At 35.8% G+C, this 25,977-nt stretch overlaps 1 protein-coding gene across 10 annotated transcripts; it reads left to right on the top strand.

Annotated features, from left to right (window-relative positions):
* The first annotated feature begins 1,545 nt into the window (after nt 1–1,545).
* On the top strand, nt 1,546–23,145 carry LOC120075961 (protein NRT1/ PTR FAMILY 1.2). Of its 10 annotated transcripts, none has more exons than XM_090312539.1 (6): nt 1,547–1,877; nt 1,953–2,170; nt 2,668–3,212; nt 3,464–4,191; nt 4,265–4,331; nt 23,076–23,145. In XM_090312539.1, exons 1-6 carry the CDS (start codon nt 1,775–1,777, stop codon nt 23,128–23,130), a joined length of 1,716 nt encoding a protein of 571 aa, XP_090168665.1. In that variant the 5' UTR covers nt 1,547–1,774; the 3' UTR covers nt 23,131–23,145. The 10 variants fall into 10 exon arrangements, with proteins under 10 accessions (XP_090168661.1, XP_090168665.1, XP_090168666.1 ...); XM_090312540.1 differs by lacking the exon at nt 23,076–23,145 and adding an exon at nt 6,017–6,041; XM_039029722.2 differs by lacking the exon at nt 23,076–23,145 and adding an exon at nt 4,548–4,679.
* The last annotated feature ends 2,832 nt before the right edge of the window (nt 23,146–25,977 follow it).

Raw genomic sequence — 25,977 nt, 5'->3', positions numbered from 1 at the left:
TATATATATATAATTCAACCATTTCAATATCCTTTCAAATTACTCAATTTCAACACATCTTTTGAAGTCACATAAGATATATAAATAATTTTAAAATAGAACACATTAAATCAAGAAAGCAACACACCTTTTTCTTTAGAGCAACACAATTTTTTCTTCCCACTAATCTTCTCTCCGTGGATGGCTGAAGAAGAGAAAATTGTTGTTGTTTTCCTTTTCAATAATTTTAGGAAAAAAATATATGCAACAAATGTGTATATATATATATAAAACAAATGTAAATTTTGAGGAAGAATCAAAAGAAAACACTATATAACTTGGCATGGGCAACAGAATCGATATAAAGCAGAATTCAATAAACGAACCATATAGAGGAAAATTGTCTTGATTTTTTTTTTTAATTAGATTCTAATGTACGTAGTTTAAACAAAAACAGATTACTAAAATTATTAATTGAAACAAATGCACAAAATTGAATAAAAAATTGCATATTCTGATTAATAAAAGCCATAAGATTTTAAAATTGTCTTAAGATTGTTATATGGATAGTAAGATTACCAAAAATTAGAATCTATATACCGAAAAGAATCTGAGCCCAACGATTTCACATTGTCTCCTTAAGAAAATTTCACTGAATTTTTAGACTAATTGTCTTCCAAAATAGAACATATTAACTTTCTTATGGAAATAGCACCTCATTCATAAGATCTAATAAACTACACTTCGTGGGAGTAGACCGAACTTACACAAATTTATAAAAAAGGAGAAAAGTTTCATGAGAGTAATATATGAAAAAGAGACATATATTTATAGAATATTTATGACCATTCGAATAGTCATGTCTCTCATAGGTGTTCTGGGTTGGGTTGAAAGAATTTTAGACCCACCTAATTGTTCGAGTTATAAATTTCTTCAACCCAGATAACCTTTATTAAAAAATGAACCCAACCCAACCCAACCATGAAATATTTGGGTTGGGTTAGTTCCGGTTAATCGGGTCATTTGTTTAAAATTTTGTTCTAAAAAGAAGCACAATGTAAATATGTAAAAATCTTATTTAATTATTTTCATATATTAAATTAAGATTAACAACTAAATTTCAATTTAAATAGTGAAAATTTTCTTTCTAAAGTGCAAAGAAACTACTTTTAAGAGTTATTGAAGAATAAATTATTCAAAAAAATATTATAAAATTAAAATCAATATATGTATAAATAATTGTGTTATAAGTAATAATAAATTCGAATTGGTTCGGATTGGTTTGGGTTATATTAGGTGAACCTATGAACCAACTCAACCCATCAAATTTTCATTTATTTAAATCCAACCTAATTTAATAACCTATCCTAAACCGTACGGATTAGATTGAATTGATCAATTTTTTTAATTCATCGAGTTTTTTTTAATATCTCCAATATCTTTTGTTCAAATTGATTAATTACGAAAAAAAAACATATTTATTCACGAAATAATGCAACTCTAGAAACGTCATATACCATTTGAAATGGATACGGAAAGGCCCACTATAACGACTTCAATGAAAATGAAATTACGGTCAAAATTATTGATTGTTTTCTTTTCATTTGTGCTATCAGTCATGAGAGTGAGACAATTTCGAAGCGATGATGGCCGGCCCGAATTATAGATTCAAATCAACGAATCTCTCTTGTTTCTTCATCTGATTTCGGGATATTAACCAACTGTTCGTCCAATTTCTTGTTCACTACACAACTGTTCTATCTGTTTCAACCGCCATTTTCACTCTGTTTTTGTAATGGAAGGTCCATCGGTTGCCGATGATGATAGAGACATGGAAGAGCCACTGTTGAGCACCGCCGATCACAAAGGAGGCTTAAGAACTTTGCCTTTCATAATCGGTAATCGATTGTTGTACAACTGATTTTACATTCTTGTGTTTGTTGTTAAATTAGCTGATTGTTCTTCGTCCTTAGCTAATGGAGCACTTGAGAAGCTCGCGAGTCAGGGTTTATCGCCGAGTATGATACTTTATTTGACTATGGTTTATGGAATGAAGTCTGCTTATGCTTCTAATATCATCTTCCTTTGGTCTGCGGCCACGAATTTTACTCCGATCATCTGTGCTTTTCTTGCTGATTCTTATTTCGGTCGGTTTCCGATGATCGCGGCTGGCTCTATCTTCAGCTTTTTGGTAACCTCTTCCTGTCTGCTATTCCCATAATTGCCCTAATTTTAGTATGGTTTCTCAATTTTCAGCGAGATTCCATTCCAACTCAAAAGAATTATTTAAATGCATGATTGATCGGTTTTTTCATTCCTTACTTTGAATTTTAAGTGGATACAATCGTATTGTATTTTCAATGTAGAGAAGATTTTGTATGCACAGAAGAAAAAATTGCTCCTCTTCACTAGAAAAAATAGAATGTGACTTTATTCTTGCCTATGATAATTTCTTTCATGAGACGAGCATTCAGACTCTGATTCATTGTTCATATATTATAATCCCCATGAGGTCACGATCAAAGCTGTATAAATGAAAAGGATAGGTAAACTGCTCATGAGAAAGAATATTTGGATGAGAAAGGAGAAAGGAACAAAAGATTCATGATCTTTTTCTCTTTTGTTTTGCTGCTTTGCTCTTCTAGTTTGACAATGCTGTAACGTTTACTTGTTTATCTTTTGTAACAGGGCATGTTTGTTTTATGGCTAACTGCGATGATTCCACAAGCAAGGCCTTTCTGTGATGAAATTAGTGGCCGTTGTGACGCCCCGTCAAGAGCTCAACTGTCGCTTTTATATTCATCTTATGCAATAATGTCCATAGGATCTGGTTGCCTTCAATCATCCTACCTTGCCTTTGGTGCAGATCAGTTGTACAGGACAAGCAAATCCAACTCAGGCATTCTAGACAGTTATTTTAACTTGTGTTATATTTCATCTGCAGTTGGATCACTTGTAGGAATGTCAGGCATGGTGTATATTCAAGATCGTATGGGTTGGGGGATGGGATTTGGAGTTCCTGTTGCACTCATGTTATTATCTATGATAACATTTTTCTCGGCCTCACCCTTATATTTGAAGTCGATGCCAAGTAGAAGTTGGTGTGCTGGGATTGTGCAAGTTGTTGTTGCCGCTTGTAAGAAGAGGCATATGCAAGTACCATCTGTAGGCATACCTGAAACATACCACCACGAAAACGGATCACCGTGTGCCTTGCCAAGCGACAAGTTAAGGTACAAAGTGCATGCGCTTGTGTCATTCATAATGCTTCTTACTTTAGATTCAGAATGCGTCGACTCTTCTTTTGATAATGCCGAACTCTAAGTTTTTGTTTACTTCTGCATATTAGACTATAGCCCATCTATTTTGCTCTGCTTAAAAGTGATGCCAATTGAGATATCATTGATGTTGACACAAAACTGTAGGAATTAACTACTTTAATTGGATTTTGATAAGATGTATTTTGCCTTGTTTGACTCCCTAGGTTTTTTAACAAAGCATGCATCATTAGAAATTCTGAGGAAGAGCTGACTTCAGATAGGAGAGCTTCAAATCCTTGGACCCTATGCACTGTGGAACAAGTTGAAGATTTGAAAGCACTGGTCAGGATAATACCATTATGGTCTACTGGGATCCTTGTTTCTGCAGCTTTGAGTCAATCATTCTATACTCTCCAGGTTGCATCCATGGATCGACACCTTACTCCGAGTTTTGAAGTTCCCGCAGGCTCATTTGGTGCAATGTTAGTAGTTTCTCTAATAATATGGATTACATTATACAATCGCGTGATCCTCCCTTTAGCATCCAAATGCAGGGGAAAACCAACTCGTCTCAGTGGGAAAACCAGAATGGGAATTGGGATTCTTTTCAGCACCTTAAGTCTGGCAGTATCTGCAATCGTTGAGAGTAATCGCCGTGCCTTAGCCATAAAGGAAGGGTTCTCCGACGACCCGAATGCAGTGGTAAACATGTCTGCATTTTGGACGCTACCACGCTACATCTTATTTGGTATGGGAGAGGGTTTCAACGCAATCGGGCAAATCGAGTTCTTCTACAATGAGCTTCCAAAAGCCATGTCCAGTGTAGCAACCTCTCTTTTGGGGCTGAATATGTCTGTAGGCAACTTGGCTGCTAGTTTTATAATGACTACCGTTGATAATTTCAGTAAAGCAGCCGAAGTAAAGAGTTGGGTTTCGAGCAATATCAATAAAGGTCACAGTGATTATTATTATTGGTTGCTTTTTGGTTTGCTGTTCGCCAACTTTTTGTATTTTCTTGCCTGTAGTAAGTCTTATGGTCCTTCCAAGGAAGAAGCAGGAGGTGGATCTAATGCTGAAGATCATAACAATACTGTAAGTTAGTGTCTTTTTTCTTTTTCTTTTTTTAATTTTTTTCCCTTTCTTTTGATGAATGAGGCTTACTAACTATGACCCAGATATCGATATTGAAGTAAGAACTATGTAGTGTATCTGGAAAGTAATGAATATGTTTTTTCTTTCTTAGAAAATGTACTTAGATTGTGAATAAATAATTAAGATTTGAGTTTGTGTATTGATTGGAGTTTGTAGTTTATGATAAAAGAGGAGAAGCAACGGTGAAGAAGGTTGCGGTGGTCAATGTCGGTTTTGAGAGAGACACAAAATCAATGGATTGGATAAATATTAAATACTAGTGGATTAATTACTATTTTGGTTTGATAATTGAAGCAATGAAATTATATGAATATTTATTCTATGATTCTTCTAGAATCATATTTCTCATTAGATGCTCATTATATGATAATAGATGCTCATTAGATGATCGGGCTTAGCATCTATTGATCGTGTATCATAATATTCTCATTTTTTAAAGTCTTGTCCATATTTCTCAATATTACACATTATTAATGTTAATATAATTCACTTTCTACTTGCCAAATTGCTTATAAATAATGACATTTTGTGAGCCTGAAAGACTGCATTGACAAATTTCATATTTTATTTTGTTTATTTATATATTAGGAGCACTTGCAGCCATGTCTAAAAATATTATTAAAATTAGGCCCATAGTTTCAGTTATATGGATTTCTCAAAAATGGCAAAATACATAAGTCCAGTCCAATTCCACTAATGGCTTAATAACCAAAAGTCCAAAATACTCCACGATTGAAAACCTATTCACATCTAGCTTCTTCATCTTCACAAAAGTTTAGGGTTTAGGAAACTGGTTCTTTCTTCACTTTCTTCTTCGACAAATTGTCTTCCGATTTCTTCTTCATTCTCCATTGATTTCTTTCTCTTTTGATTTTTTACTTAGGGTCATTGTTGTTGCTCGAAGTTCCAAAGAAAAATGGTGTTTATTTTTATATTTTTAAATTTCTATCAGAAGCTTCATGCTTCTTTGTTCCTGCATGCAATATGTTAAGATTATTGATGATTTTTCATTCTTCTCAACTTATATTTATGTACTTTTATGTTTCAAATCTATACTTTTTTTTTTTTCCTGTTTTCTCATCCCCCATGTACTTATATGTTTAAAATCTTCATTCACTTGTTCCTGCATGCAATATGCTATGTTTTTGTTCACTATTTTTTTTTTTTTTTTTTTGCTTTTTTATTCTTTCAATTCGAAAGAGGTTTGACGTTGTTGGTCTTCTGATTTCTTGGATTTGGGTTTTGGATGTAATAGATAGGGATGTTAGTGAGTTAGATTTGATTGCATGATGATGTGTTGAAATATTAGTTCGTAATATTGTCATGTGATTGACAACCAATTACTATCTTATTACCTTATATTTTTTCTCAACTATTTCAAACATCTGATAGTCAATTGGTTCTGTTGTGATTGATATATGTTTATTTTTTGTTATTGCAAACAATAGGAAGACCAAGGAAGAAGAAAAAAGCAAAAAAAGAACAATGAAATTTGAGAAAAGTGAAACATCAACAAAAAGACAAAAAAAAACAAACAAACAAAAAAAACAATGAGGTAATTAGCATATTACAACATGGTTAGATTGTCTATTGATTTACATCTGTTTTACTTCATGTAATTGAAGGAACTCTTAAACAAGAGAATTATTGAGCGGAAGGAGATCGTTCCAAACCCCATTGTGAATGACCAAGACATTTACAATCAAACAACAACAATTATGCATCAACAAGTAAATTATAGCATGTTTCGAAGAATAAACAAAAAGGGATCGAGTAAGACAAATCTTTGAAGAAATTTTCTTCTAGTATACCCTCGATCAATCAGGCAAGCGTCCAAGCAAACTCGATCAAGTGCACAAATGCAACCAACAAACCCAGCAAACTCAAACTGGTAGATACTCGAAAACAATCGAGTAAAACTCGACCATCGACCATCGAACAAGAAACTCGACACCACCACTCGGTTAACTTGATATTCTCGGTGTGAGAATCCAGGAGATGTGGGCTCTGTATGGATTTAGTAGAGGGAAGAAGGAATTGAACGATTGAGTAAGTAGGAGAAGGGCGAAGTCTATCGTTTAGATTGGTACTCGGTCGTTTAGTATCGAGGAGCTATCGTCTAGCAAACTCAGTCCTTGATCGTGTACTCTCTCAAAGTTATCATATAGCAAACACATTTTTTTTTCCGATTGGAATGCGTTGGATTCTAAAAAAATGAAATCAATTTTCATTTTATCCATCGGTTATCAAAATTGAATAAAACTTCCCACTAATTCAATTATTAGGAGATAAAACCGAAAATCAATTATCTCATAATTGATTTAATTATAAATAAATATATTAACTAATTTATCATATTATATTTATAACATATAGTTTTAATATCACATCATATACAACATATAAACTATAGTTCTTTTTCTCATTTATTGCATTTAATATAAATCATATTTATATTAATTCCTCTAATTAATGTATCTAATACATCAAATCAATTATATCACATATAATTGAATCAATTTAATTATATCATATATAATCAAATTCCCTCTTGTTAATTTTGAACACTTCAAACTAACCCAAAAATCGATTCTCTACTTGAATCCATTGAGCTATCAAAGGGACCTTATGGACCTGTAGCTTGAAGCTCCAACGGTACGTGAATAACTGATTAAACTCTTTAATCACGATGTCCACTATCTGTTAACTGTCGGGCACTCTACTAAAGACTGACAGCTGCACTCTTCACACTACAGATATATTTTTGTGTCCATTGGATGTAACCAATCAACAATACGATGACCCTTCACAAATCGCTTATAAGTACAGCTGGGCCAATTTACCGTTTTGCTCCTATAGTTACATCTAACTTCTTAAGTACCACTGATTCCTCTAATGAATAATACATCATAGTCCCACTATGATTAAACACTTCTCAGGCCATGAGAAGGTGTGGCGCCAAATTGTTCAAGCCCAGAATCAGCCCTTAAGGGAGCAATTTATCTACTTACCCCTACTTCGGGGAATGAGTGAATTCTGTCTTGTGTAGCTGAGTTCTCAGCTCTCCAATCAGACGAACCCCCAAAGTGGTAGGTTTGAGTCGACAATCTGGCCACTCGCACCTATGCAAATTAAAGGACCGCCCTCATAGGTAGGAGTTCACAACTCATTCATAATTAAGGTCATGTTACCTATGGTCATCTTAGTGAAATGAAAGTCTCTGTCATGAACGAAGTTATATAACGAGACTAAACATTTCGTGGTCCAGTCTTATACAAACTCCTTAGTATAAAGCATCCCCACTCGCATGTCTAATACATGAATGGTCAGGATCAAACCATTTGTAGCACTTTACAACACTTGTAATATCTACAAAGCGGGCCACACTCGTAGCATCACCAGAATAAGGTTTCCCTCCTTTATCCATATACTACAGACCATTTAGGTTATCACTTAAAGCATGATTCACTTGTATGTCTACATATATGCTTAAGTTACAACGATAACTAAGGATCTTACTTTATTAGTTTGTGGTAAATGCAACTAAAATAACTCATATTTCATAGACTGTTGTGAATAAAATATCTCATATTATTACATCACAAAGAGTTTTTTCATATAGGTGTTTACAAACGACAGGACCCTATGAGATTTAGGGCAAAACAATAAACTAAGGCACAAAGGCCCAGTACAACAATACTTCCATTTGCCCTAGTCTAGCCGTGGTCGGTCCCGTAGACCTATGCTCTGTAGGTGACCCTCAAACACTGTAGCCGTGGGAACCTTCGTAACGAATCAGCAACGTTGTGCTCTGAAGCTATCTTCGTGACAATCATGTTCCCTTGGTGCACAATCTCTCTGATGAGATGGTATTTTTACTCTATATGTTTGTCGCGCTTGTGACTCCGAGGCTCTCTAGAATTCGCCACAACACCACTATTATCACAATAAAGGGTGATGGGCCTAGACATGTCTGGAACTACTTCAAGATCAGTCAAGAAATTCCTGCGCCAAACGGCCTCCTTAGCAGCTTCACAAGCCGCTACATACTCAGCCTCCATGGTCAGCAATGCACCCCTGCTTAGTGCTTCACCATACTACAGTTCCTCCGTTAAGAGTGAACACTGATCTTGAAGTGGACTTTCGAGAATCCTTATCAATCTAAGAATCAGAGTCTGTGTACCCAGTAAGGATCAAACCCTTAAAACCATACACAAGCATGTAGTCTCTCATTCTCCGAAGATACTTGAGGATGTTCTCGACGGCTGTCCAGTGACCCTGTCCTGGATTAGACTGATATCTACTGACTATCCCCACAGCGTAGCCGATGTCAAGTCTAGTACATAACATCGCGTACATCAAATTGCCAACGGCAGATGCATAGGGGACCCGTCTCATTTTCCCAACCTCTTGAGGTGTCTTAGGAATTTGTTCTTTAGACAATGTAACTCCATGCCAAAAAGGCAAAATGCCCCTTTTGGAGTTCTGCATCGAGTACTTGATCAACATCTTGTCAATATATGATGCTTGAGACAGTGCTAGCACTTTGTTCTTTCGATCCTAAAATATCTAAATCACACGAACAAACTGAGCATCTCCTAAATCTTTCGTTTGGAATTGGGTTGCTAGCCAGTTTTTAACTGAAGTCAGTAAACCTACATCATTACCAATGAGTAAGATATCGTCTACATATAACACTAGAAATACTATTGAACTATTGATGATTTTCTTGTAGATACAAGGCTCATCAACATTTTGGTCAAAACCATAAGATTTGATCATTGTATCAAATCTTATGTTCCAAGATCGAGATGTCTGTTTCAGTCCATAAATGGACCGATTCAGTTTGCAAACCTTTTGCTCCTGACCTTGGGCTATGAATCCCTCGGGCTGCACCATGTAAATGGTATCCTCAAGATTACCATTCAGAAAGGCAGTCTTGATATCCATTTGTCATATCTCATATTCATAATATGAGGCAATGGATAGGAGGATGCAGATAGACTTCAACATGGCAACAGGCGAGAAAGTCTCCTTATAGTCAACTCCCTCTACCTAGGTATAACCCTTTGCCACAAGTCTAGCTTTGAAGGTTTGCATATTCCCATCAGCACCCCGTTTTCTCTTGTAGATCCATTTACAACCTATAGGTTTAACTCCATCAGGTTAATCTACAAGATCCCATACTGAATTGAAGTACATAAACTCCATCTTAAGATCCATGACTTTGACCCATTCATCTCTGTCAACATCCTTCATTGCCTTCTTGTAAGATAAGGGATCCTCAATCTTGCCATCGACTACTATAGCCAGAATTTCAGTTAAACCCATATAGCGAACAAGTGGGTTCGCAACCCTCCCATTACGTTGAGATTCCCTTAATTCTTGAGGTGGATTTGAGCTACTAGATGAACTTTCATCAACAACTCTTGTTGATATAGCAGACTCTTCAACAACTCTTGTTGAAGTTTTAGTAGTTTCATTGAAAAGCTCATTCAACACGATTTTACTTCTTGGACTGTGCTCCCTTATATGATCATCCTCAAGGAATGTAGCGTTTATCGATACAAATACCTTGTTATCCTTAAGATCATAAAAGTAACCCCTCGTGTCCCTTTGGGATAGCCTACAAATAGGCACAGACTCGAAAATGGTTCCAGTTTCTTAAGATTAGCCTCAAGCACATGTGCTGGGCAACCCCAGATGCGGAAGTGACGCATACTAGCTTTACGTCTGTTCCACAACTCCAAAGGTGTTCTGGCAACACTCTTAGAGAGAACACAGTTAAGGATGTATGTTGCAATCTTTACTACAAAACACCAAAACGAGTATGGTAAGGAAGCGTAACTCATCATCGACCGAACCATGTCCAACAGGGTTCTGTTTCTCCTCTCCAATACACCATTCTGCAGAGGTGTACTAAGTGCTGAGAGTTTGGAAATGATTTCATGTTCTATCAAATAGTTCTGGAACTCAGAATCTAAAAACTCTCCACCCCGATCAGATCGAAGTGTTTTAATTCGTTTATCTGATGCGTTTTCAACTTCAGCCTTGAACTCTTTGAACTTTTCAAAGGATTTTGACTTATGTTTCATTAAATAAACATACTCATACCTCGAATAATCATCAGTAAAAGTAATGAAATACTCGTAGCCTTCCCTAGCTCGCACATTCATCGAACCATAAAGGTCTGAATGCACTAGGTTTGAATGCACTAACTCTAGAGGCTCTTTGGCTCGATAACCTTTTCTAGTAAAAGGTCTTTTAGTCATCTTGCCTTTAAGGCATGATTCACACACAGAACGAATTTTCCTCTAACTCGTTTAGAAGTCCATTCTTCACCAACCTCTCAATCCTATTGAGATTGATGTGCCCCAAACGAAGGTGCCAAAGTTGGGCATTTTCTTTAGGAGAAACTTTAGGTCTTTTTTTTTTAATTACAGCAGTTTTAAACATCTCTATGTTATGGAGGGAATTTGTTGCTAACAGCCTTAGCACATACAAATTATTTTTCAGATTAGCCGAACATATCTCAACATCATCTTTCAGAATAAACACTTTATTAACTGAAAAATTTAAAGTGTATTTACATTCAAGCAAGGACTTCATAGAAATCAAGTTCTTCTTTAACTCGGGAACTACATACACATCATTCAAAATGATAAACCTATTCTGTAAAGTTAACCGGAGGCCTCCCACTGACATAGCTGAGACGACGTACCCGATGCCTACTGACATCGTCATCTCACCAGCCTCAAGCTGCCACTAGGATCTAATCCCTTTAAAACAAGAACAAACATGGTTAGTGACCTCATAGTCTATAATCCAGACAGAATCATCATTTTCCACTAAACAAGTCTTCAAAACCAGTAAATCACATTTACCTTGATTGGCCTTGGCCTTCTTCTTCTCCTTCAACCAACTTGGGCAGTTCCATTTTCAATGCTCATCCTGGTTACAGTGGAAGCATTTTCCCTTTTCAACCGGCGTTGGTCGCCTACCCCGAGGAGCGGCAGGTTATGGGTTAGCAAGCGTTATCCCTTTCCCCTTACTACCCTTCTTCTTCTTCCACTTTTTAGTGCCGAAAGAAGAAGGTGTATACTTAGTTCCTGAGGTTAAACCTTTGAGGAACTTTTTAGATGATGAAACAACATTTTCATCACCAGCCTTCATCCCCTTGCTTTTCAGTAAGGATTGGAATGTCTACAACTCGTTGAGGAGAGTTGTAAAGGTGTAATCAACCCTATTCAAAACAGCGTTGCTTACGAAGTGCAGGAAGCTTTATGGCAACGTCATCAGAATAATGCTAACCTAGCTGCCCTCATCGATGCAAGCCCCATTTATCTCCGCCACATTAAAGTGGACCATCACGTTCAGAACATGTTCTCGAACAGATGTACCTTCTTTCATTTTGGAGTTGAAGATGAACTTTAGAGCTTCATGTTTGAGCTGCTCGGACGGTTGTCCGAATATTCCCTTCAGGGACTCCATGATCTCACAAGCAGAGACCATGAACTCATGCTTCTTGGCCAAGACGTCGTTCAGGATGGTCAAGATGTAATTGATACGTTGTTTTATGTGATGAAATAATGATAGGGATTGCGTTGATGGAAAATGTGTTGTGCAAACAAGTTTTCTCAGCAGGACCCAAGTATAAATCCTACTGAGTTTCCTGGTAAGCCCAGGGTCGAACTCAGGGACTAAGGAAAATAATATGCGGTGGTAATTTATAGATTACTTTACGGTAATAGTCAATCAAAGAGTTGGTTGGTTTATTGTGTACAGTATAAAATGTATGCGGCAGAGTTAAGAAAAGAGTTAATATTATGAAAGATGCGATGAATATGTGGGGGAATGGGTTGAGAAGAGCTTTAGCTAACACCTCTTAGGATTGCATTCATGTTATGCGATCATGCTGCACACATACAACAACAAATCATCTCTACACAAATGCTACGGCTTCTAGTTTTAGAACGCATGCGATATATGCGATGATGTCTACAGGACTTACACATAAGCCTCTATTCTTGTCTATGCGATGACGATTGACACACACACATACAAGGCAACCGCATAATACCATAACCTATCTCTATGGTGTATACGATGCATGTTGACAAACAGAGCTTATCTCTAAGTCTCTATCTCTTGCTTATGCAGATCTAATCTTGCTCTCTCGAGTCTAGATTCTAACCTAGCTCTCTCAAGTCTTAGGTTCTTTCTTTAGAATCTCTCATGAATAGCTCTAAAGGGGTGATAGACGCAACATAAGGCAAGATGATCGCATGCGATGAAAATCCTAAGCTAAGTACTTCTCAACCCATTCGATAGATTTAGCTACTCATGTGTGTTTTAAAGAGAGTGAACAGATGTAGATAATCAAGTGCTATTTTATAGATATATAATCGAAATACAAAATGACAATGCAGAATAAGAATAAAGAGTCTGGTAGCAATTTCTTGCTTCCCAAGGCTTTTACACTATTCTTTTCTACTCTGCTCAAAAGATATTTTTGCTCTCGCAAGAGTCGGCCCTCTCTCTATTTTTTCACGCTCCCTGGCACTCTCTCGAGTTGACCAGGCGATCTTCTGGTGCCTCTTCCCTTCTCTTGCCCTGCCTTCTAAGTATAAGAAACTAAGAACAAGGCTAAGTATCGTCTAAATGGTGAACTCTAAAAACTAGCGAACTCCTTCACTAAAGATGGCCTTCGGTATTTATAGAGCTTCGGGTTGAAAGGCTTCTTCTCTCTTATGATTGCATTGATGGGATGACATTAATTCTCTGTCTGATGCGCTGAATATTTGTCAACGAAAAGTTGAGTGTACTTGCTACAGTAGGTCGTCAACGGCTTGTCAACTTAATTCAGAATCAACTGTCATCAGTTTTCTGTCCCATCATGATTTATTACGCTTTTCACCCAGATGCGCTCACCATGATGCATCGGCTCTATGCGGCAACCTTCTTGAGCAGATATTCGTGAGCGCAAATGATTACATAGCCTTGCGTCAACGCAATCACTTAATGCGCTCAGACGTTAGTTTCTTTGGATCGCATTTTCGCCTTGCATCAACGCATTTTCTGCACAAAAATACATAAGTTAGTTGTTTTAATGCGATAGACGCATGCGATCGCAATGTTGTGAACTTAATACTTTTGGACGCAATATTGTATATTTTTATCATCGCAATCGCAATCCTGCATTGTTTTATAACTTTGCGCTGTAATAACGTGCATTTCTGCCCGTTATCACACCCCCAAATTTAAACAATGCTTGTCCTCAAGCATAAGCTAAATATTTTCTTTAGAGTGTCGACCGCCTTCTTTTTCCTAGATTTCTCAAGGATGCCTTATTTAAATCCTATACACCAAAATCTCTTTGATTCTTATCCAGGTCTCTTCTTAAAATATTTCTAAAATTTAGGGACCGCAAGTTTAACCTTCAAAAAGACTTTACTAGATTCCAGGGCATCGCATGATTTATTTCATAAAAAAACTTTTTCACTAGGGTATTTTCAAATGATTTTTTTTTATCCTTGCGTATTTTAGACACATTTTTTTTTTATATATGATCTTGTGCTGATCCAAGTGCCTAGCCTTCGTTTTGGCTTGCCCCCACGGGTGTCATGCGGAAATCCAAATACGAGTAGGATCCAATTGCAACGTTATTATTTTTTTTGTAAGCTAAAAATAGCAAGGTCGAAAATGAATACTGCACCCCCAAATTTAAAATGTGGCAATGTTCTCATTGCTAAAAGATTGAAAGAATCCATGTGATGCTCTTAAGAAGTTTCGTAAAGGGTCAGTTTGAAAGAAAGCTAGCAAACCACTAATTTCTAGAAATATTTCATGAGGTGACTATCCTAAAATTAAGTTGACTCTAGTATATACGAAAAAATAGAAGCATGTGTTTCATCATTGAAATCATAATTGGCAAAGAGAAATCATGCGGTGACTTATTAAATTAATCAATGTTAAATGATCGCGCGAACCAAATAGGATGCGGTGATGAAATTTTCAAAATTAAAATGCGATGCGATAGTGCAAATTTTGGAATAAAGTCAAGGAAAGATACAACCCCCAAATTTGCGTTGTCGCCCGCATTATTTGTGGACGCATCCTGCTTTACGATCTCTTTTGATTGCGGTGACGAAATAAAATAGTTGCATCTTCGTGTAGCGCCTCCGCAATCGTTCACCTCAATCGTTGTAAAAAAACATTGAGAGGGTCAAATAATAACAGAGTTAGCAAAATCGTTTACCACGATCGTTCAACATTATCGAATTATTTATTATTTATTTTTTATTTTTTATTTTTTATTATTTATTTTTTTATTATTTTATTTTTTTTATAAAGAAGCAAATATGCGATAATAGAATTCAGTAAGGTAATGAAATTTCATGAAGTATTGATATGAAAAAAAAGATATTCAAAAGGATTGCGTCCCTGATGAGGTTAAGTCGCATAGTAACTCAGGGACTACTTATTTCAAGCTGGTCTTTTTTTACGTCCACGGCGGGTTTTTCTTCTTTTCTTGATCTTCTGGGATCTTGACTACCTTAATCCGGAGTTTTTCCTTATTGACGTTCATTACAATTTTCCCCTTGTGCACATCAATTTTAACGCGACCGATCGAGAGGAATGGTCATCCCAATATGATGGGCGCATCTTCATTCGCTTTATAGTCCAAAATGATGAAGTCTGCCAGCAAGATGAATTTGTCAATTGAGATTACGGCATCTTTCAACTCTCCCTCGGGATGTATTCGGGATTTGTCCGCTAGTAGGAGAGCTCCGTTGGGCATGAGTTTACCCATATTCAATCGTTTGAAGATTGATAGCGGCATTGCGTTTATACTTGGCCCAAGATCGCATAGTGCTTGACCAAAGTAGACCCCTCCAATTGAGCACGGTATCGTGAAGATTCCTGGGTCGCACATTTTTTGTGGGATCATAGCATTGAACGAATCGGAGGTCATCAATGATAAGTATTGTGTTTATCATGTTTTTTCAACTATTGTTATCGCCAGTCAATTTGTCAGTGGCTAAAAGTGCTAAAGTAGCGGTTGTCATTTAAAAGATGCTGAAACAAGAACAAACTTAATAAGTCTATTTGCATTACCACTTTTAACACCAATATTAGGTTTTAGTAAAATAGTTCTATTATACCCTAAGTGAAGTGACATCTATTTTGAAATGATGCCCCAGCAAGGCAGGACAAAAGTCACCATTGGGGTGATCAAGTCCCCCTTTACTGAGATGAGACATTCTCAACCATTAGACAGAAACAACTCTTGTAACTGACTCTAAAAGTCACCATTTTTTGGTCCAGAATTTGTTAACAACCTTAACAATTCTGCGTAAATGTAATCCCTCATTTTAGGCTCTAGAGTCCTGCCCTAATGCGCCCACTGTAGGAAAAAAAATAGATTAGGACAAGAGACTAAAGAAACCTTATCCTTTTCAGGAGATCAGATAAAGAATTATGCAAATACTGCCATCCTTTAGGGGGACACTCCCAGAGTGCCTCGAGGCGATGCACAAAAATGTTATCCAACCTAATGAGAGACCATAGGATATGTTGTCACACGTCCCGCTCCCACTTACTATTAACATTCTCTCAATTCACCTTGGTATTGACCCACCCAAACACCATCCTTTAGGGGACACTCCCAGAGTGTCCTTACTCAACTACAAGTACATAGAGAGCTGCTGCCACCTATTCGACGATGCATTGACGCTTCTGATGTTAAGGCCGAGGAGAAACGTGTAGAGGTTTAAGTGAAGTATCATATACTCCAACTAGCTCCCACTAAATGTTCTACCTAGGGTTTCATTAACTTAGACAATTTGGCTATTGATTTTATCTAAGTGTGAGTTTAATTTGCTAAAAAACAACTTTTGCTTTTGATAATTAAACAAGTTCGAATCAAGTCTGATTAAACACTTTAACAGACTATCATCAAATTTGCGTGCATGCATCAAATCTATCTAATTCACCTTTCTAGGTAGGTTCCCAGGTAGGGTCTTTCGTTTTCATCAGCTTAAATACCCCAGCCTAGACAGAACTCGCCTTAGACAAAAGGTCCCTTATAGATAGATTTGGTACATATTTAATCTTTTATTAGTCAATTTAATCCTATTAAATCGATTAAAAGATTAAACTTAGGTTTCTAATCTCATTAGAACCGTAATCTTAGGTCTATCTTAATTAAATTTTAAAACTCTTTTAAAACATGATTTAAGCCTAAGTTTGCATGCATGTCTTTCTTATTGATTTTAGTTCTAATTTCTTTAATTATCATACTTATAAAAAGAAACAACTAAAACCAACAACATTGCTAAGTTAGACTAGGTATTTATAACTTTTATAAATTAACCTAAGTGTCATGCTTCATGCAATGTTCATTCATTATTATATATAACTCTTATATAACTTGTAATGAACCAAACATATATGCTTTCATACACCCTTATACTATAATATTTATAATATAAAGATGATGCATGGATGTACTTAATGCATGCATATATTATAACTCTTATATTATATGATGCATGAGCATGCTTTAAAGTAATTTAATCATGCAAACTACTATATTATAACTCCTATAATATAAAGATGATGCATGAATAAATGCACAACCGATGGTGGGTTTTAAAACTATATGGCATACTATATGACATATAAGTAAACATACATCACATGTACATTCATTAAAAAAAAAAAATTAATGGACCGAGATGATTAGCCTAAAAAAAACGAAAATAATATTATCTATTACATAAGCTATCGAGTCATCTGGTTCAGACAAGCGATCCGGGTCTTGAATCGCCCACGCGAAGCCTTGCTCCTTCATTGTATAGCAACTTCTAGTGATCGTCGAGTAACGCTGAACCTTTTCCAGGCTTCCTTGGCTTCCTTGGCTTTGTAACCTTTTCCAGTAAAAGGTCGTTTGGTCATCTTGCCTTCGAGGCATGATTCACACACCAGCAAAAAGTTTTCTTCTAAACTCTTTAGAAGTCCACTTTTCACCAATTGCTCAATCCCATTGAGGTTGATGTGACCTAACCTTAAATGCCAAAGATAGGCGTTTTTCTTAGGAGAAATCTTTAGTCTTTTAGCTGTTGTTGTCGTACTGAACATTTCAGTATTAAACAAGGCTTTTATGACTAACAGCCTTAATACATATAAGTTAATTTCCATCGAACCAAAACCAATCTTCATTCCATTCTTGAAAATAAACACTTTATTCTCAGAAAAGGAGACGGTATAATCTTGTTCAATGAGACAAGAAACTGAGATTAAGTTCCTCTTAATATGAGGAACTATAAAAACATTATTCAGTAACAGATAACGTTTCTTGTCCAAAAATAACTTCAGCATGCCTACAACAACAACTGAAACAACCTCACCAGTACCTACTCTAAGAGTCATCTCTCCCTGTGGCAACGTTTCTCAGGAACTAAATCCTTGGTAAGAGGAACTGACGTGATTAGTGGCACCCGAGTCAAGGATCCAGGCAGAATCATCATTCTCTACCAAACACGTCTCCAAGACCAATAAATCATATTCATTGTCTTTAAACGTCCTCCTCTTTTGGAGAGTAGTGGGATCTATATCAGAACCTAAATAAGCTCCAAGTTCCATGTCAGAGAACACTTCTCTTCCATGAATCTCAATAGAGTCAGCAACAATTGCTTCCTCTTCCTGGAGTTTAACTTGGGAACTAACACTATTGGTTTTCTCATCCATCCCTTTGTGCTCGAAATGTAAGAACTAACGTTCAAACAAATCTTGCAACGAGTCCATGATCTCACGTGCAATGACCATGTTATCAACCTTTTTGGCCAAAACATCAAGTATGCTAGCCAAAATATGAAGTCGGGCCAATGAATTAGCCTTCATCCACACCTCATATGCATTGCGAACACTTCGCGGTGCATCAAGGATCGAGACTTAAGGACACTCCTCAAACATGACAAATTCGAGGTGGGTTTTAAATCTATATGTCATACACTAAGGTGGGTTTTAAATCTATATGTCATACACTATGGCATATAAACCAACATACATCTCATGTACATTAAATAAAAGTTGATGAACCGAGATAATTTGCCTCAAATCCTCAAAATCAAAGCTAACTATTACAAATAGCAAAAAGTCTCCGGTTCGAACAGGCAAACCGGGTCTTGAACCGTCCAAACGAAGAATCGCGTCTCCACTAATCGTGTACCAAAACTCCTTGTGATCGCCTACACGAAAGAGTAATCATTTTACTCAACCGTTTACCAATGCTTCCTGAGCTAAATGATCATTTAACAACGATCGTGTACCTTGACTATGCGATGAAGCATGAGGTACACGATCGTGCCGCACGCAACAAGCAATGCAAGCCTTAAACGATCATCTAAACGAAAACAATGCGGTGAAGCACAATCGTCTAAACGATCGCTGAGCAAGCGTGAGGTATCGCATATCGGGTGATCATGTAGTCAGTGACTATGGGATGAAGCATGCTAACTATACGTCGTTTAGTGCGCACGCCTTTTATTAAATGATGAGCATCAAATGCTCTCTATGCGATCGTTTACCTCCAGCGCCCATGCAATCGAGTAACCAACACTACGCGATAGAGTAAATGCTTTACCCCATCGTTTAGCATTATCTAAACGATCGTTTAATAAATACTACACGATTCGTTTAGTAAATACCACACAATTGGGCAGAATATTTCTACACGATTGTTTAGTAAAAACTCAACTATCGTTTACCTGAGGCTACATGATACGACCACCTTTGGTCTTCTTCCTTGATGAGAACGACATCTCCATGCTTCGAAACTTCATAAAAAAACAACTCAAAAAACTCAAACACTTTGAATACAGACTCAATTGCATGTTAATTATACCCAAAAACGCAGGGGCCCTTACAAATTAACACTTTGTAATCGAAAAGAAAGATTTAAACATAGGCAATTAACCCGTAAACATTTATCAACACATCCACAAATGCATTTAACACTTAAACACAATGCAGAAACCTTAAAACCCACCAGATTGTAAAAGAAGTTCAAAACAAAAGTGAAATTTGGAATATCAAAACAACCTGACTCTAATAGCAATTGAAGAAAATCAGACATGAGGCTTTCCTGAGCAATGGAAGGATCCTTCCAAATTCCATTCGAAATTGAACATAAACAATTAAAGTACAAGAACAGAAACTAATAAATCATGCACAACAAGAAATTACAGCATGCTTTAGGAGAAATCAAGGGATAAAGTATGCGTACCTTTGAAGAACCATTCTTCAAACTCCCTCGATCAATCTACAAGCGTCCACAACAACACAGCCCTTGAATGCAACGACTGGTGCACCACGATCACCAGTACGAACATAACGAACACAATGATCACGAACCCAACAAACACCTCCAGAATCTCGAAATCAATCGAGTTAAGTGAGGACACCACTACAATGGTTACTTTGGTATTCTCGATGTGAGAATTCAGAAGTTGTGGACTCTGTATGAACTTAACTTGAGGAAGAGACAGGAGGACAACGATCGTGTAGATGATCAAGCAAGTGGGAGATAGGATGTTGTCTATCGTATAAACGATATGCTTAATCGTATAGAAGATGGTAGCCTATCGTGTAGACAATGTCACACAATCATTTAGCTACGACCAGTTGAATGAACTATCGTATAGTCAATGTGCACGATCGTTTAGTCTCTCTATAGCTATCGCGTAGTGAAACACTTTCACTTGCTAGCTTTTCTTCCTGAGAAAATTTCCAAATCAAGAACTACCCATTTTAGGAAAAACTTTTTTTTTTATCTCACGGTTACCATAAAACCACCCATAACCTCACATTCAATCGCTTAGTGAAACACTTTCATTTGATAGCTTTTCTCTTTGAGAAAATTTCCAAATCAACTACCCATTTTAGGAAAAACATTTTTTCTTTTATCTCACAGTTACCATAAAACCACCAATAACCTCTCACTCAATTGGTTATTAGAGAAAAAGAGATAATTATCAAATAATTAATATTATTATAAATAAATATGATAACCAACTTACCATATTATATTTATAACCTATAGTTTAAATATTTCATCTCATGAAACATATAAACCATAGTTCTTTTTCTATTTTATGGTACTTAATGTAAATCATATTTACATTAATCCTCCACTTGATGTATCACATATATCACACTAATTATATCATATATAATTGAATTTCCTCTTGTCAATTTGAACACTTCAAATCAACCCCAAGAACTGATTGTCAACTTGAATCTATTGAGCTACCAAGGGGACCTTATGGATCTGTAACTTGAAGCTCCAACGATACATGAATAACTGACTAAACTCTTTAGTCACGGGATCCACCATCCGTTAACTGTCAGACACTCCACTAAAGACCGGCAGTTGCACTCTCCTCACTACAGATATATTTTATGTTTATATCAACAATCAACATTGCGATAACCCTTCACAGATCACTCGTAAGTACAGCTGGGCCAATTTACCGTTATGCCCTTGTAGTTACATCTAACTCCTTAAGTATCACTGATTCTTGTAATGAACATAAGTCATAGTCCTACTATGACTGAGTTCTCTCTTTCAAAGAGAGGTTGTGGCCACTATGTTCAAGACCCGGAATCAGTCCTTAAAGGAGCAATCTATCTACTTACCTCTGCTTTAGGAAGGAATGAATTTCATCTTGTGTAATTGAGTTCTCAGCTCCCCAATCAGACAAATCCCCAAAAAGGTAAGCTTGTTAAGTTGGCAATCTGGCCACTCTCACCCATACTAATCAAAAGGCCACCCTCAAAAGCAGGAGTTCCCAAAACACTCAGGATTAAGGTCATGTCACATATGGTCATTTAAGTAAGATGTAAGTCTCAAGTATCAACAGCGTTATATAAAGAGACGAATCATCTCGTGGTCCGGTCTTATATGAAGTCTTTGTATAGGACACCCCCGCTCGCATGTCTCCACATGAATGGTCAGGATCAAACCATCTGTAGTAGTTCACAACACTTGTAAACCTCTACAAAGGGTGTCAAATCCATAGTGTCACCAGGATATGGTATCCCTCATATATCCTTATACTACAGATCTTTTAGGTTATAACTTAAGGCATGATCCACTTGTATATCTCATATACATGCTTAAGTTTACATATAATAACCATGGATCTATGTTTATTGGATATGAGTAAATGAAAATAAAATAACTCTTATTTTATTCATAACAATGTGTATAATGTTTACAAACTACGAGACTCCGAGAGAATTAGGACATCAATCCCAATACATAGTTCCACTATGATTAAACAATTCTCGGTCCATGTGAAGGTGTGACGCCACATTGTTTAAGCCCTGGAATTAGCCTTTAAGGAAGCAATTTATCTACTTACCCCTGCTTCGGGGAAAGAGTAAATTATGTTTTGTGTAGCTGAGTTCTCAGCTCCTCAATTAGATGAATCCCCAAAGTGGTAGGTTTGAGTCGGCGATCTGGCCACTCGCACCCATGAAAATTAAAGGACCACCTTCATAGGCAGGAATTCACAACTCACTCAGAATTAAGGTCATGTTACCTATGGTCATCCTAGTGAAATGAAAGTCTCTGTCATGAACAGCGTTATATAACGAGACTAAACATTTTGTGGTCTAGTCTTATACAAACTTCTTTGTATAAATCATTTCCCCTCGCATGTCTAATATATGAATGGTCAGGATCAGACCATTTGTAGCACTTTACAACACTTGTAACATCTACAAAGCGAGCCACACTCGTAGCATCACTAGGATAAGGTTTCCCTCCTTTATTCATATACTACAGACCATTTAGGTTATCACTTAAAGCACGATCCACTTGTATGTCTCTACATACATGCTTAAGTTACAACAATAACCAGGGATCTTAGTTTATTGGTTTGTGGTTAATGTAACTAAAATAACTCATATTTTATAGACTGTAGTGAATAAAATATCTCATATTACTACATCACAAAGAGTTTGTTCATACAGGTGTTTACAAACTATAAAACCCTACAAGATTTAGGGCATCAACCCCAACAATAATAGTTGAATACTGTTTGTTGCACTCATTTAGTAAAACTAATAAATTGTGAACATACTTTAACCGGACATTCCACCTCATGGGAACAAGGTGCATTATTATTCAAACTTTGAAATGATAGAAAAATTGCTTAAATCACTCACACCAGAACAAAAAGAAAAGTTTAGAAGTGGACCATTTGGGTTCTTTTTAGACTATGGGATAAATAAGTTTAAGGTCAATTACTTGTTCATTTATTAGGAAGATTATCTGAAAAAGATAGCAACGATGAACGACGGGTCTTTCATTTAGAAGGATATAAAGTTCAATTTTCCTTGAACGTAATCGAAACCTGAGAAATTCAAAATAAACCTTAAAAATTCGAAATCAAAACGTAATCAAAACCAATTGAGCGTGATTTTTAGAGTTGGTTGTTGTAATAACCATCCACAAATTTGAATTTCTCAACTTTGATTTTGGAAAAAAAAAATCTACAAATCAATTGCGAAAGTAGAAATCAAAACCTAAGAAACTTGACAACATGAGAGAAAGTTGAATGCAAAATTGAAATTGGTTGAGGAATTGACTTTGATTCTTTCGACTGGTTGCAGAAACTTGGATGCTAAAGGAGTAGGAAAAATGCGGGAGGAGACAATTTCACGATGAATATTTGGAAAATATACCTATTGAGGGTAATTTTGGAATAAAGAAAAATATCTACAACAAAAAAATATAAATATTTTTGTTATATTTTTTTCTATATATGTTTACCATATTTGCAATTTTTTTAAAAGGATGATATGGATGCTAATATATTTGTTAAAAAAGCTACCTTATGCAATTCTCCTATATATTATGTTTAATTTATTTTATTATTATACTATAATGTATGTATGTATGTATGTATGTATGTATTTCATATTATTGATTGTTCAATACCTTAACATCTAAGATTTGTTTATATTTGCATACTTAGGATATCAATATGTCTACTAGAAAATATGAATCTGGATATGAAAAACTCTAGAAGAAAAGAAGAATAGAAAATTTGATTGAATCTCAAAAAGGTGCTCTTGATAAAATTTGTTATTGGAATTAAAAGTAATAAAACTGATCAAATAATAGAAGAACTGATAGGTATAAACAAATCAAAAGATGAAATAAAAATAGTAGATAAATATATGGTTGAAAATGAAGCATGTAATCAAATAAACTTGAATAAAAAAACCAAAAAACAACGAAGAAAGTGAAAAAAATAGAAAATAATGATGATATTAGTAATGATAATGAGACATGTATGGTGCATTCTAAATTTAATACATATGATACAGGAAGATGAAAAAATATTGATTCTAAATTAATTAACTTATTGATAGAAAAAATGTCTCATTAGAGAAAGTCATTTAGTTTTTTAAAAGATGAAAATTTTAGACATTTTTATAATATTTATTATACTAAAAATTATCTAATAGCAAAAAACATGATAGCAATTGGCTAGTTGCTCAAAGGATTTTGATAAAGTTTATTGTTTTTATTGCAAGTTATTTGGTATTAAATCTAATAGAGTTCAATTGGCTAATGGAGGAATTAATGATTGGAAAAATCTTAGTTTTCAGCTTAAAAGTCATGAAACTAGTAATGAACACATATCTTGTTGGGTTTTAGGTCCCAAAACTCGTGGTTTGTAAACAATAAAACTTATTCTAAAAATTCAATAAGTTGTTATTGAATATATGAATTACTTATTTTGTTTTAGAAATCCAATAAACTAAAAGATTCATGATTATTATATGAGTACTTGAACTTTATGTGGAGACATAAAAGTGGATCAGGTTCAAGTAAATAGTCAAAATGATCTATAGTATATGAATGAGGTTGGGTGCCTTATTCTGGTAACACTATTAGATGCAATCCACTTTGTAATTGTTACAAGGAGTTGTTAAGCGCTACATGTTGGGGTTGATGCCCTAAAGTCTTATGTCATGTAGTTTCTAAACAGTATGTATGAACACTTGTGTTGTTAATATATGATATTTACTTCACATCTTGTATTTTGCTCGGTTAATTATTTTATTTGCTTTACCACAAACCAATAAACATAAAATCTTTAGTTATTTGTACATGACTCAAGCATGTATGTGGTGACATACAAGTGAATCATGTCTTGAGTGATAACCAAAATGGTCTATAGTATATGGATAAAGGAAGGAGATATTATCCTGGTAACGCTACGGATGCGGCCCGCTTTGTGGAATGGTCATAAGTGTTGTGACTTGTCACAGATGGTCTGATCCTGATCATTTATGTTAGGGACATGCGAGCGAGGGCATCCTATACAAAGAGTTTGTATAAGACCCGACCACGAAGTGTTAATGTCTCGTTATATAACACTGTTCATGATAGAGATTTCACTTCACTAGGATGACCATAGGTAACATGACCTCAATCCTAAGTGAGTTGGGAACTCCTGCCATTGAGGGCGGTCCTTTGATTTGTATGAGTGTGAGTGGCCAGGTCACCGATTCAAACCAACTATTTTAGGGATTCATCTTATTTGGGAGCTGGGAACTCAGCTATACAAGATGGAATTCACTCCTTCCCCGAGGTAGGGGTAAGTAGATAGATGGCTCCCTTAAGGGCTGATTCCAGGGCTTGAACAATGTGGCGCCATACACCTTCTCCTGGCTTGAGAGGTGTTCACACATAGTTGGACTATGTTGTATTGTTCGTTAGAGGAATCAGTGGTACTTAAAGAGTGAGATGTAAATACAGAGGAAAACGGTAAATTGGCCCAGCTGTACTTACGAGCATCTGTGAAGAGTCATCGTACTCATGATTGGTTATATCCAATGGACACAAAAATATATCTATGGTAAGAAGAGTTAAGCTGTTGGTCTTTAGTGGAATCACTGACAGTTAACGGATGGTGGATCTCATGGCTAAAGAGTTTAGTCAGCTATTCACGTACCGTTGGAGCTTCGAGCCATATATCCATTAGGTCCCCTGGGTAGCTTGGATAAAGTCAAGACCAGTGTTTAGGTTAATTTGAAATGTTCAAACTGACAAGAGGAAGTTCAATTATATATGATATAATTGGACTAGTTAATTATATATGATATAATTGGCTAAATGTATGAGATACATTATTTTGGAGGAAATTAGATGTAAATATGATTTATATCAAGTAGAGGAGAAAATACTATAGTAGATATGTGATATCAAACTATAGGATATAAATATAATATTATTATATTTATTAATTGATTGATTGATTAATTATATGATAACTAATCCATTTTTTCCACATTCGGACGTGGGTAGTGGATAGCATTGGTTATGGTAATCGATAGGTTAAAAATGAAAAGAGTTTTCATTTTGAATCGTGCATTTAATATTTTTTCAACCGCCCAAAAGAATTTGTGAAACAATCGCCCAAGAGCCTATACGATAGCTACTTCTCCGTCTAAATGATCGTCTACCTCACGATTTATCTAAACGATCGTATACGTTCTT

Source organism: Benincasa hispida, chromosome 4 (genome assembly GCF_027475165.1).
Source record: "Benincasa hispida cultivar pf3 chromosome 4, pf3_genome.v1.1, whole genome shotgun sequence".
Taxonomy (NCBI): domain Eukaryota; kingdom Viridiplantae; phylum Streptophyta; class Magnoliopsida; order Cucurbitales; family Cucurbitaceae; genus Benincasa; species Benincasa hispida.
This window is presented reverse-complemented; position numbering and strand designations above follow the sequence as displayed.

What these genes read in the sequence shown, in the direction of transcription:
- LOC120075961 (XM_090312535.1), top strand. Translation starts at nt 1,775, where the DNA reads ATGGAAGGTCCATCGGTTGCCGATGATGATAGAGACATGGAAGAGCCA. An exon ending in AACTTTGCCTTTCATAATCG is followed by an intron (nt 1,878 to 1,952) that starts GTAATCGATTGT and finishes CTTCGTCCTTAG; the next exon opens with CTAATGGAGCACTTGAGAAG. An exon ending in GCTCTATCTTCAGCTTTTTG is followed by an intron (nt 2,171 to 2,667) that starts GTAACCTCTTCC and finishes CTTTTGTAACAG; the next exon opens with GGCATGTTTGTTTTATGGCT.